The following is a 14,837-nucleotide window of genomic DNA, read 5'->3' as shown; positions in this document are numbered from 1 at the left end:
CTGTTAAAAATGCATTTCAGATGAGACATTCTAATATTTGTGTCACAGTAAAAATAAAACAATAACAAAAATGTAAGAACTGTTTTTATTCCAAATTCAACACAGAGAAGAAGGGCTTTCAAAGACAAGCCTATCATTTTAGTTTTATTGTAATGCCATCTAGTGCTCAAAAATGAAAATTCTCTCATCATTTACTCACACTCATACCATCTCAGATGTGTATGCCTTCTTTCTTCTGCTGAACACGAACAAAGATTTTTAGAAAAATATTTCAGCTCTGTAGGTCCATACAATGCAAGTGAATAATGGCCAGAACTTGAAGGTCCAAAAAGCATATGAAGGCAGCATAAAAGTAGCCATACGGCTCCAGTGGTTAAGTCCATATCATCAGAAGTGATATGATAGGTGTGGGTGAGGAACAGATCGATATGTAAGTCCTTTTTTACTATAAATTCTCCTCCCTGCCCAGTAGGTGGCAATATGCACAAAGAATGTGAATCACCAAAAGCAAACGAAGAATGTGGAAGTGAAAGTAAAAGGGGAGACTGACACTAAAAAAGGACTTACATATTGATCTGTTCTCACCTATCATATCACTTCAGAAGACATGGATTAAACCACTTGAGTTATATGGATTACTTTAATGCTGCCTTTATGTGCTTTTTGGACCTTCAAATTTCTGGCCACCGTTTACCTATGGACCTTCAAAGCTGAAATATTTTTAGAAAAATCTTCATTTTTGTTCAGCAAAAGAAAGTCATACACACCTGGGGTGGCATGAGGGTGAGTACATTATGAGAAAATTTTCATTTTTAGGTGAACTATCCCTTTAATTTGTCATTTGCTTGATTTGTTGCATTGGTATGTGTTGCTGGATGAATTACAACTTGAATCATCATCCTCTTTTTCTTCAATCATTCTTTCTTATTACAGCCTACTGAAACGTAAAATTCATTTTTAGACACAGTATGAAGTTAATAAGAACTTAAGGTTTCCAAAACGTTAGTAGGTGGGTCGCACAAACCCAACAATTACAGTGCAGTATTCATATTTTACAGTATATATTAATATATAAGTATAAGTATTATATTAATATATTATATACTTGTATTTGTGGTATTTTAAAGATTCAAGTATTGCAAATAAAAAAAAAATTAGCAAAATTAGCTGCAAATATAATGTTCAAGCCAAACGCCCTTGGTTTCACACATGACAATAAAAGACTGAGCACAAGCTGGTCCTGAATAAATTATTTAATCAATTACAATAATGACAATTGTGCTTGTGCACAATTTTATTTTTTACTCTGTGCTTGTGCATTGTGGGATTTAAATGTATCCAAGTGGCTCGAGTGTTTTGACTACTTTCACCAAAATTTGTTCAGATCCATTTAATGATTCAGTGACCATTCCTGGTGATGCCAGAAGGTGGTGACAAATGAGTGTTTTGTGTGAAATGAGTTAGTCACTGAATCAATGATCAAAAAAAAAAATTGTAATCCTTTAAAATTTGTATGTCTACAGACCTACAAAGAGACTTTAGTAGAGGTTTAAGCATTACAAGAACTAAGCAAATCTATCATTTCCCTACAGTTTGTGAGCTGCTGAGCATTACTTTTATCAAAAGACAACAATAATAGTCTTATAATAATTATAATGAATTTGAATAATGTCCGTACATTTTCATGTATAAAAAAGCATGTCTACATATCTATTCACTTTAGTAAAATGCCTGTGTTCTAAGAACAAGGCAGATCTATCTTTTTTCCTACAGTTTATCGACTGCACACTAATACAGAGGTAAAAAAACAGGAGCTGATATTAAAAATAGCTTTACATATTTAACACTGATCTAGTAATCTGCTTGAATTGGCAAAAACAACCGATCAAACTTTTGGCTCACAAACATAATGAAAAAAGAATAACTTAATGAAGACTCATGCACTGATATAAACTACACTTACAATGTGTACTTAAAAGAAGGATTGTCCTATTTTTTCTGCAGTGCATTGCACGTAATGCTGCCAATCAAGAATGATATGCCGATAAATAAGTCTTGTTTGTGTGTTCCTCATCTCTAGATTATTAATTTAGACCAACATCAATGCCGATTAAAAGCATGGATAAATGAGCATTGTTGAAATCAACTTTGTAGAAATGAATGGAGTCATGTTTATTAGGCTGTCTTACTGATGGCCTATTACGTAAGGGTTGTGTCGGCTCATGAAACTCACCTGTGATTGGCTGGATGGTCACTCAATCAACCCAAAGTAACAAAACACAAAGAATATTGTATACAAATCCACCATTTGGACTCGGTATGCGATTAGCTTGAAAAAGTGCGCGGGACCAAGTCACCTTTTTAAAGAGTGCGGGGGACATGTCACCCACGGCTCCCGCGACTGCTACGCCCTTGCTTAGGAAACTTACAAAAAAATAAAAAATAAACAGCCTTTTCCAACATGGTGTACAATACACCGCAGCATCAAAATATAAGCTCCAGCTGAAAGTAAAGTAAATAAGACAGGAATATATTACTATTGCATACAACAAGTCCTCAAAGTAATAATAATAATACATACTGTATCATATTATAATGACAAACTGGACAACAATAAATAATTGTTGGGTTATAATATTTATAAATAACAACTGAAATGTTACTGGAAAACATGCATTAATTATCTTTAACTAGATTTTTATTTCATTACTCATATTGAATGTACTTGGCTACAATGGCTGATGGGATTAATTTAAAATTCTGATGATTTAAAATAATTGTATGTACATTTTTAAGCAAAAAGATTCGAAATGGGGCCCCAGGTTGCTTGAGGCCTCAGAAATCGTAAACCTACCCCTGACTGCAACCTACAATATGATATTGTAGAATTAAATAGATTATCATCAGGTAGGCTATATTAATATGTGAATAAATATATCTATCATTAATTAAAAGCCTACTGATTTTGTGATTGACTTGGTATACCGTTAATAAATCCTCTTGTACTCTTTATAAAAGTTTTATTGGCCACTAGAAGGCGCTATGTGGGAGCTCAAGTCGTCCAGACTTTAGTGGGCGCGGATTATCAGTGAAACTGTAGACGAGACTGTGCGTGCAGTGGCTTTTTGTTGCTTCATTTTCTGCGGCGAGTTTGTCGCCCATAGATCGACTGATATAAAGTAGCAGCCCAAACAATACAGCAGACGTACTCACTGGCAGAAAGCCTTGGATATGACAATCACTAAAACTAGACACTTTTCCGATGCTGGCCTTGAAAATTAAAAGCATTACAACAGAAGTGTCAGGCAGCCTCGGAGTCGCTTGCACATGGTAAGTTTTACTTCTCAAAGTCAGAAATGTGCTTTACTTGTTCATTTGTTTGGATAGAATTTAGCCTGATTCGCCAATACTTTGCTTATTACTTTCGCGAAAAGCAAAGTTCAAGCAAGCACAAAAGAAAAAGTGAATTTTTATATTATTCAGTTGGTGCATTTTGGTGTTGGGATTTTCTTATATGTTAAAGCTTTTACAAAGTTTCCAAAGATTTCCGAGCATTTTTTTATAACCTAATACAGATGCGAGTTAAACCGTGAAATCAGAGATTTTGGCTGTCTCAAAAACCTAGCGAGTTTCTAGAAAGCGTTCTTGGCCAGCAAATGTTCCTTTGATACCCAAACACTGTCTAGGATGGAAAATCGCTAGATTGTGAGACACAACCTATGAGAGTTTGTACATACCCTATTTTTTAATCATTATTATTATTATTATTATTTTATGAAAATTACAGTCATCTTTAAATGTGCACAATGTTGTGCATTATACATTTAATATCTCTTTACCTGTACATTGGGTGCTTAAAAAAGTTATAAAAAGGTCCCAATACAACCCACAATCTTCAACTAACTATCCGACACACTCTCAAGGCGAAATCGTAAGGATTCCTACGACTTTCCTAAATTTGGCTAATTCGTATGATATCTGCAACTGCACTCGTTTGAATCCCTACGACTTTCACTACAGCCAGTGACGTCGCTGGACATCGTTTCATGTAATACGGGACAATTACTTGCTTCTGTCACACACAACAGCTTCCTATCATGTTTACACACTCTACTAATTGGTTAAGTTTAGATAAGGGGTTTGGGTAAGTGCGTAATATTAATAAGTGTGTCCTTACGTGAAGTCAGACGAGTTTATGCGAACAACATCGTGCGAGACCATACGAAATAGCCAACTCGTAAATTGTGTACGAATTTATATGAGATGGGGTTGCCCTCATTTGTCCTTTTCTGACAACTATAAGTGCTTTGATTGCATAAGAATGAGTTTTGTTGTTTGCATTGTATATGCACAATGAGATTTTTGGTTTTGGGTGGAAACCTTTATTTACAGAAGTCTGCTGTATTGTAGTCAACACTCATGTTTTTTCCTGTGTCACATGTAGTTCAGAACTTATGGTGTAGTTTTGATGTTGACATCACAAAAAGTACCTAGCATATTGTTTCTGCAATATATTTCAAATGTTGTTGTATTACAGAGCTGTTTGAGACACCACCTTAAGCCCCCATTAAGTCTGACACACCTTAAATTATGGCATTCTTTCAGTTTTACTGGATTAAGATGTCTGCTGCCTTTTAATTAAATTGGTTAAGATTTTAGTTCTCTTGAAGCCATGTGGTGTGCTGTTCTGGCTTGTTGTAGCTATTCTTTAGGAAAGATGAGTAAGTTTCTACATTCTGGACCAGTTTTATTCACCCAGACATTGAAGGTAATCAACTTAACTGTTCTCACTCAGATGAGAAGCAGTGGGCGTGTAAACCTTTGGTTTAAAAGGGAAGGTGGGTAATTTCACACATTTGTGAGGGGAAAAATGGTGTAAATGTGTAGCTGTTAACCAATAACCGTGATTGATCTTCAAATACATTTCACTTCAGGCATTTTTAGGAGGGAGTTTTTACTGTGGGAGGTGTAGAACACCTGCAGATTTCATAATCTTCTGTCACACAGGAAGATGTTTACATATAGTTAGCTAGAAACATGCAACCACAAGTGTAAAGGAACAGAATTAATTTTATTTACAGCTTCACAATTCCATTTTGATTAAAAGTGATATTTCATTTAGACAACAACTGTAAATGTAGCACTAAAAATGTTCTTGGCTGTATGATTAAAAATGGTTTGCAAGGCCATGTTGAAACACAAACAGTCTGAGACATTTCTCATAAAATGACCAAATGGCTGTGGAACTTGGAACTTTCGCTGGGCTCTCTCTATCTCTCTGTTGGTAAAAACTACATTTTAACTTAATAAATAGGTTTCAGTCTGCACACTGCAACTGAAGTGTTTTGATTTTACCTGCCCTTATGCAAGCATTGTAATTACATAAGAGGAAATCGTTCAGCAAAGGTCACATTGGATTAGCGTGCTGTCTCTGTTAAACATTATCCATACCCCTACACACATCTGTGGTAGTCTTTGTGTAGGCTAATTAATGTACTATTTTTGCTACCTCATGCTTATGATTGCTGAACTTGTCGAGTCTCTTTTGCTATCAGTTAACTATCAGGTAAATCCCTGCCCACATTTAGTGGCCTTGTCCCTACTATGAAATGATCCGGAGCCAAGTGTTGAAAGAGGTTTAAGTTCAGGTTATTTAGTTAAATAGAGCAAATTGGCAACTTCGGTAACAAAAGTCATCAGAAGGGCCAAACAGAATATTTAGATTTCAACTGCAGTCATAGAAAACACCTCCAACCGTGTGACCTGATAGATCTTCAGTGTACTTTATAAAAACAAGTAAGCAAGTTTTAAGAATCAAATCACTTTTATTGTCACACAGCCATATACACAAGTGCAATGGTGTGTGAAATTCTTGGGTGCAGTTCCGATCAACATAGCAGTCGTGACAGTGATGAGATATATACCAATTTACAATAATATCAAATTAACACAGCACAATTTAAATGTCTGATATACACAAAATTACACACAACAATATACAAATAATAACAATATACAAAGAATCATTTATGTGTGTAATGTTTATAATGATGTTGTAAGTGCAAACACTTTGTAATTTCTTTTTAAACTAATCTATAAACTAATCTAATGAATGTAATGAAATCATACATTTTATGATATTCAGTTGTAAATTTCAAGCAATTCAATATGAAAGGAATTCAAATATGTACTGACCTACAGTTGTATTTATATAAGTATGGCTTAAAAAACTAATCAATAAAATTGATCGTTTAAAATAATTGACAACAAATTTTTATTATTGACTATTTGAGTCTTTGCAAAAACCTATTTCTATGGAAAAATGCATTCCAAACATGGTGAAAGACAGATGGGAAAGGTGTACTATGTATGTTGTCCAAAACATGAGTGGTTTATATCTCTTTATATCTGAGGAAAAAAAAAATATATATATATATAGATATAGATATATAAATATATCTGTTTTTAAGATTAATGCATTTACATTTTGCATAAAACTGAATTAAGTAATCTGCAGGTGGTGTATGTATTATGAATTCAGAATAATTAAAAGTATTTAATTAAAATTAATGAGTATGAACTTATTGTATTACTGTATTGTTTAATACAGTATTGTTTTAAACAATACAGTCTGGTAAATTACTTTATTTAGGCATTAATTAAACAAATTTTATAATCAGCAAGTTAATAATATTTAAATAAATGTACTTTTGCCAATAATATTTTTGACTGTAAAAACATGCTTTTTTAAATATAATGCTAAAAAAGAATACTTGGCTTTTTTATTATTATTTAATTAATCTAATAAATAATCAACAACTCAATTATCAAATGGTTGTTAGGTGCAGCATTATGCATTAGTATTAATTATCTGGACCTAATCATGGCTAATGTTCCTTTTTTACGTCAAAGCAATCCTTCTCTTTCATCTGATTCATTAAATATTCTCTAGCATGTTAATTAAGGGATTATGTGTTAAAAATATATTTATTATTAAACATATTTTCCATGAGAAAAGCCTTGTATCCTTGTTACCATAACAAGTTGTTGATGTATTTGTGAGAATAAAATGGAATATTGTCTTTGATCATAAGAATGAGGTAAAATCCTTTGAGTTTATAATAAAAATGGGTCTTTTTAAGTTGCACTCACTCTAGGAACTTCAAGAGAAAGCTGGTTTACCAGAGGAGAAGCTTTCATTCAGAGACTGTTTAGTGCTCATTCACAAGAAATGAATTTTAATACTGTCAGTAATTTGAAAGTATTGCCAATTGTATATTTATTTGGTGGTGTAGTCCAAGTAAGCATAGTGTGGTCAAATATGCCATTTGGATCTGGTGAACATACTCAAGCTTCTCTGAAAACATCTTGTGATTCATAGAAAATGATCGTAATGGATAAACACAGAGCCTCTCAGATGAGCATGTAGGTGCAGTTGTAAGTGATTGGCTACGTATGTTTACAGTATTAACATATGTAATGAGTGACTATTAATCTCTTCAAACAAAACCTCTCAAAGGTCCCTGAAGTAGGTAATGGTTCAGTGTTTGATGATTTCATACTGCAAAAAATGTCATTACCCTTAATTTAATTTGTGAACGTTTTTACAGGCAATTTAATTTCTTTCATTCAGACTGTTTCAATGAGCCAACATAATTTAGTTGGATTAGTAAAAATCAATGTTCTGTAGTAGTTTTAACCAAGTTTCATTATGTTCGTCAAACTCAATTTTCTAAGATTTTTTTTTTTTTTTTCAATTAATTTTCTTCTGTTGGTCCAACTTAATTTATTTTATTAATCATTAGTATATTCCAGATGAGCAAGTGTAAGGACAGTAAAACTGTTGCACTGTCAATTTAATTGCAACTACTTGTATAGCTAAGCAGCACTCAAACCCAGTGGTGAATTCTCAGGGCCAGCAAAGCCTTCTCTACTGGCCTAACATTCCAAATAAATACATATTTTTCATCCTTTCATTCTCAATCACCTTTTTGCCTATGTATTTTTAACCGCTTTCCACTCTTAATTAATCTACAAACAAATAGAGAAAAACTAAAAGTTTATCCAGTCAGAATTTATTCCTTGATGCTTACAAGCGAAGCGTGACAACTGTTTCACATGCCCGAAGCAGTGCGTGAGATGAGCTCCACCCCATCAGGCCTTCAGAATTTCCACAGAATCCCTCAACAACGCAAGTGAATGAGCAACTAAAGTCAGATTGTCAGATTCATTAGCCAATCAGATTGATTTATTTGTTCTTGGTGGGTGTGATCTTTAGGATATGTCCCGGTCGAGGCCTTCTAGCTGGACTTGAGTGACGCAATCACGCTTTAAGTGACGTAATTTGAAAGCGAAGAGTGCGAGATCTATAGCTGACATGTCGACTGTCAATACTGCCGCTATCGCCATTGAGAAAGAGATCCTTATGGATTTAAAAAACACAAGATGTTCTGCATGACCATGTGATTGCTTAATTATTAATCAGGAAAGGAGGACTGATTTTCACTTCAAGTAAATTGGTAAGTGCTTTTTGCATTGTTATATCAACATCAGGAGTTTTCTAAGTGTAAATTAGGCTGCTTGAGCATTCAGTGTCAGTTTTGAAAAGTAGTGCTGTGTTCCATTCAACTCGGAAAGTCGGATTTTACAACTTCCTACTAGGAAAAGTGCAATGGAATGCATTTTTAAGTCAGAATTACGACTTGTAGGTTTGTGCAGAAATTCTCAACTCCGATTTCGCCGAGATGCAGGTGCATGATGTCACACAATCATGTTGACACTCATGGTGTGTTCAGACCAGAGGCGTCGAGAGCGTCAAATCGACCGGAAGTCATTCATTTTCTATGGCAGCCAGCGTCTCTTGGCGACGAGAAGCGGCTCGTCCGTGGCCGGCGCGTTTTGGGCGTTGTGGGCGTCAGAGGAAAGTTAAAGTGAGGGCAACATTATGGCAATGAGCTTTGACATGGTTCGGCGGCAACCTATTGGAATATAGAAGTGCTCCACTCTAGCGAAGTCTAGAGAACACAACAGTGTAAACTTTGGTTCTCACCAAACAATAGTTCCGAAGACAAAATGGAGGAGAAACTAATTATTGCCGTGGCGGGTTTTACCATAATATACGATCTGTCCCTGTTTGATAACAGGGATATTAAAAAAAAAAAAAAAAAAAACGATGCATGGACAAAGGTGTCTGAAATTGTTGGTGTGCGAGGTGAGTTGATGCAGTGGATATTATGGTTTATATATATTATATATAATATATTGCATGCTAATTTCAGCACCATAGAATGCAAAACCGTGCTGCCTGATCAATTGGTAACACATTTATACCATCAGCTTTTGTCTTTTTATATTTAATTACTTTCTGCCATCGATCGATTTCTTTCACATTTAAAAGATTTCATGAGGATATACTCTACTTGTGATAGGTCGGCAAAAAGATACCGGTCGACATGTCTGGATGTTTTGCAGCCCCTTTAAATATAGTTCACAAAACCAAGCATTCCGAATGAACATTGTCGCCTATTTCAACTACGTCAGAGCATCCACGAAGCTTCGAAAGTGTTGTTGGCAGGGCAGCGTAGGTCAGGGAGATATACAAAGTAAGTGATAAACATTCACTTTATTATGTAATATCGATAAATGAGTTCGTTTCCACATTACATGATATTAAAGCTTGTTTAACAAACGCCTGCAGAAATGGGTGTATAAAACATTATAATCTGTTTTGATAATTGTACACCTGAAGCGCAAATGCTAGCGCTGCAGCATTGTTTATCACAGAGCCATTGAAAAAGAGAGTTGCGACACTCTTTGATCTTGCCGATACGCGATTACGTGGTTCATGTAGCTCTCAATAGTTCCAAACAAATCCGCGCTGTCAACCAGTTTGAATGGTTTTCGGCGGGACAGATAGCAGCACCAACTAGATTTACAGCAATTTTCAGTATATTAACACGTAATGTCCAATGGTTACTGGTGTGTTGTATCATTTATATGTCTGCTACATTATTATTATTATTTACATTTATTTATATTATATTACCGTATAACACTAGGCAGCAGTATTGTGAAGCAGAGCTAGAAATGGCTATGCTAGCTACCGTGCTGTAGCCTACTGAGGACAATTGTTTTACTTCACATTTAACATTAGACTAAGTAAATGGGACTTGTTAAACACGTTCTTTTATTAATTAGCCCACATTACAATTTACTACGTTGACGATACTTATAGTAGTCGATGCAATGACAAAGTTAAATCTAATCTAAATATCAAAATTTAAGCCAAGAAAGGAGTTTGGTCAATAGTACAGAATATACAAGGCAACCAGTTGCATTCAATAAAACATTTTATTATACAATATGTCCAGTTAGAGTGTAAAGATTGTTCCCCCACCCATGGTCTTCCACTCCTGTTATTTGTAATGCTAGATCCGGTGATCTAGATCAGTGGTCTTCAACCCTGGTCCTCGAGTACCCCCTGCCCTGCATGTTTTACATGTTTCCCTCTTCCAACACACCTGATTCAAATGAATGGGTCATTATCAGGCTTCTGCAGAGCTTGAATGACAACCAAGTAATTTGAATCAGGTGTATTGGAAGAGGGAAACATATAAAACATGCAGGGCAAGGGGTACTCGAGGACCAGGGTTGAAGACCACTGATCTAGATGTCTGCAGTTCACAAACCTCAGACTAGACACACACACACACACATCATTACAGTGGTTGAAATACAGTATCAAATGTCCATATTCAACAACTGCACTAAATCATTTTATCCTAGAAGTCCCAACAGGGAGATAGTAGCTAGCTGCAGTAACGGTGTTGCTTACGTTAGCTACTAGTGCTAACTGCATTTTTAATCTAACGATCTGTTATCTTACGATAAACTTTAAAGCTGGCTACATAAAATACCACTATTGACTAAATTGAAAAGAGGCCTACTAATGCTTGGAATATGAAAAAAAAAATCAGTCATTTCATCAACTTACCAGCGAGCGTGCTTCGGAAACACTGAAAATGAATGCGGTTGCAAGTTGGAACTAAACAATGTTTGGAACTATTGGTCAGCCCATGACACGCGTTACTTCCGCATCCTTCGATTACAATGGAAGTCTATGGGAGTGTCGCTACTCTCTCTAATGAGAGTCAAAACCCTGCTAAGCTAACGGGAGCATTGCAGTTCCAAATATCAGGGAATGGAATGCATTTATGGTCGGAGATATCAAGTAGGATTATCCCACATTCAGTTTGAATGGAACGCAAAATAAACGTGTACCCTGACGAAACGAAATTTATTGCATGCAACATTTAAATTGCAAATATTATTAGATAGATTTTTCCAGGTATTATAGACCACCTTGTAGATTCAAATGAAAAATTATGATTTTTGAATGTCTGTTCGGGAGATGTTCATTTCACAAAACAGTCATGTTGCAGTTAAAATTTAGGCTTGCTTGAGCATTAAGTATCGTTTCAAGTTCTGGCTGTCATGCGTGGACGTTTTTATAAATGTCAATTGGTATTATTAGTTAGCTGTGACAATGTATGATGCCCAAAGGCATAGGGTGTCTTATTCATTGTGTAACTGTGTTTTCTTAATGGCAAGAATAACACTGAAAGCCTAGACTTTTAATGCACGGCCTGCCAGTCCACTCAAGTCTTCTCCCATTCTGTCCATCACAACCACTTCCGGGGCTGGGAGAATGGAAGTGCTAGGTTTTTAGAACCTTCTATGCTCCTCCTTTTGTATGCTTTTATGATGATACAAACTCAGAGTCCCATCTTGCATTGCAATGAAAATATGGCGGTGTGCATAGCCGGCAAGCGCATTCGTAATCGCATCTTATCTATCATAATCAATCATTATAAACATCTAAAAACCACATTATATGTTTGATAATATATAATTTGATCTTTGGTGCACCCGCTGTGATATAATCTGTCCTCCAGTGCATCTGCTGTGAAGTATAAAGTACGATTTATTTTAATTACAGTGCGCATTAAAGAACTCACGCTAGGAAATCCGTCAGTACAGGAGAAACTCAAGTGCGAAAAGGTTAATTTTTAGTTGTTAAAATACTTTCTCCAATCACAGCTTAATATGAAGAGACAACTTTAAGCAAGTAATTTATTTAATTTTACCCAAAGGTGTAACACAGTGGCTCTGTAGTGCTATCAAAACATAGATTTTTGTTTGAGCATCCCCATCAGCCTGACACAGCAACATTGGCTCAACCAATGGCGTAAGTCTGGGGTGGGACTACCTGTTTTTCGGACCAATGGAAGACAAGGGAGTGTTAAGGAAATCTGCATGAAAACAGTCATTATTTTTGCAGTTCTGTTTGGTGATGCTAGTTTTGCAGAAATTGCACAATTTGCTTTTAATGTTATATTCATAGGAGTGCGTTTACACAGTTATGTCAGTGCCTTGTATTTGCTGCTTTATTAACATGCTTCAAGTTTCCTTGATTTTGAATGGTTCATTGCATGAAACCACATGATTTTTCATGTTTAGGCAAGCTCATAACTGTGAAACTAAGCGTTTCTGTCTGTGTTTTTGTTTATAGCTCACCATGGCTACTTCGCTATGTCTCATCTTCTCTTTGCTTGGCCTGGCCGTTGTGGGAGGGGTGAAGAACTGCCATCCACAATGTCGATGTGAGGTGGAAAGCTTTGGTCTCTTCGACAGTTTCAGTCTGACCAAGGTGTACTGCAGTGGGATTGGCCCCGAGACTGCTCCTGTTCCCATCCCTCTGGACACCTCTCATCTCGACCTCTCCTTGAACTCCATCACCTCCATTACTGACTTGATGCTCTCTGGCCCGGGTTACACCACCTTGGTCAGTCTGGACTTAAGCAACAATTTAATTTCTCAAGTCAGTCCCAAAGCGTTCTCCAAGCTTCGCTACCTAGAGACGTTGGACTTGAGCAACAATGCTCTTGAGAGTCTCACCGATGGCTGCTTTACCAGTCTCCCTCTGGTTGACGTGGACCTTAGTGAAAACCGATTCAAGGAGTTCAGTCTTGATCTCTTTACTAGCAGGGTACAGGATATACCAGTCATGGTGGACCTGTCCAAAAACCTTCTCGAAACCATTTCCAGGAAGACACCTGGCAATCCTCTTTACATAAAGAGTCTTATGCTTGCAGGGAATAGATTGAAAAAGGTGCCAACGCTTATTGGAATTCCTCTTCAGTATCTCAACCTGGATGGAAATCTTATCTCAAACATTGACGCTGGGGCCTTTGAATCAATGACAGAACTAGTTTACCTGTCTCTCAGCGGCCTACTTGAGCTGACAATGATACATCCTGGCAGTTTCAGGGGCCTGAGGAACCTTCAAGTCTTAGACCTATCAAACAACAGCCAACTCAAGACTTTGGGTCCAGATGTATTTGGTGGACTTGTCTCTTTACAAGAGCTTAATTTGTCCAATACTGCCATCACACCATTGTCGCAGACCGTCTTTACCCAAATTCCAAGTATAAAAAGTATAATTCTGGGGCCAAATGTACATTGCTGGAAGACGCACAAGCAAGGACAGTTTCATAGACAGATAGGACAGGCCAAACCCAATGATATACTTACCTGTGACGTTGCAGGTATGATCTTATGAGCCTGAAATGCCAAGATAGACATGCAATATGAATATCTCTGTGCCTTATTCCACAAAAGATCTTTATTTTTTGTTATTCCACATTGCATTTTATTTGCACATGCTATGCCTAAGTTCCTTTACTTTACATGTGTTTATTGCATTCCGACATGCAAAGTACTTTGTGCGGACCCATGCACTTTAGTTTACACTATTCTGTTTTTCTCATATTTAATGTCACTTTAGATTTGCTCTGTGATGTCAAGTCTGATGTGATGTGTTGTCAATCTGGAATAAGTTGGTTCTGTATTCATCCTTTGATTCTATATTCATTCTTTCATAAGTTGATTCTGTATTCTTCTTTAAAACATTTTGTACAAACCAAAGTAGCAGGTTTTTGTGCCTAACAATTAACACTATTTAGAGCACAACCGAGGTAACTGCTTTGTTCTGGAACAGTACGTTTCTAATGATGCTAAAGTTTTGATGCCCCACATAAACCTATGTTAAATGAACATAAAAGCTATAATGTTGATTATGTGGGAATATTTTAAGAAGCTTGATTATGGAATAATTTGCAATGGGCCTTTATTACTGAGGGCAATAAGTATTTTGGTATATTTGTTACTTAGATTTAACTGGCCAATTTAACATGGGCATTTACCTTTTCATAGACACCTTTTGAATGAATTACAATATGTGACATTTTGTGATTTTAAAAAATGATTTTGCACCATAAAAAAATGTTAGATCAGAGGTGAAACATTTAGCTATTGAACCTTAAAACGTGATTTTCTCGTACTCAGACAGTCACTGGGTAATATCATTTTATGTCTGTAATTTGGAGGCATGTCTGTCACAGATGTTTACATGCCATTGTTCTGAAATTTTGCACTTTTTATATTCTCATAAGTTTAATTGAGATTTGAATGCATTGATAAACATGATAGTTGTTCATCATTTAAGGAATGTTTTAAAGTTGTACAAAACTATACTCTGTTAATAAATGATAATCAACTTTACAAATATTAGTATTGTTGTACTTCCATGGCTCTACACGTTCACCCAAAAAATGAAAATTCTGTCATTATTTATTCACCCTCATGTCATTCAAACCTCGCATGAATTGTTCTTCTTCCATGATCATCATGCATAGCTATTGTATTGCTTCAGAATACTTAAATAGGTATATATCACACAAGATGTACTGACTACATTTATGAAACTTTTATGGTTC

General features: G+C 35.9%; 1 protein-coding gene across 1 annotated transcript; it reads left to right on the top strand.

Moving 5' to 3' along the window:
* The first annotated feature begins 3,107 nt into the window (after window positions 1–3,107).
* LOC127422032 (tsukushi-like) lies at window positions 3,108–14,625 on the top strand. Its single transcript, XM_051665358.1, has 2 exons — window positions 3,108–3,330; window positions 12,572–14,625. Exons 1-2 carry the CDS (start codon window positions 3,328–3,330, stop codon window positions 13,619–13,621), a joined length of 1,053 nt encoding a protein of 350 aa, XP_051521318.1. The 5' UTR covers window positions 3,108–3,327; the 3' UTR covers window positions 13,622–14,625.
* Window positions 14,626–14,837: the final 212 nt, after the last annotated feature.

This window comes from Myxocyprinus asiaticus, chromosome 31 (assembly GCF_019703515.2).
Source record: "Myxocyprinus asiaticus isolate MX2 ecotype Aquarium Trade chromosome 31, UBuf_Myxa_2, whole genome shotgun sequence".
NCBI lineage: Eukaryota > Metazoa > Chordata > Actinopteri > Cypriniformes > Catostomidae > Myxocyprinus > Myxocyprinus asiaticus.
The sequence above is the reverse complement of the archived record's forward strand: the minus strand, read 5'-3'. Positions and strand labels throughout refer to the sequence as shown.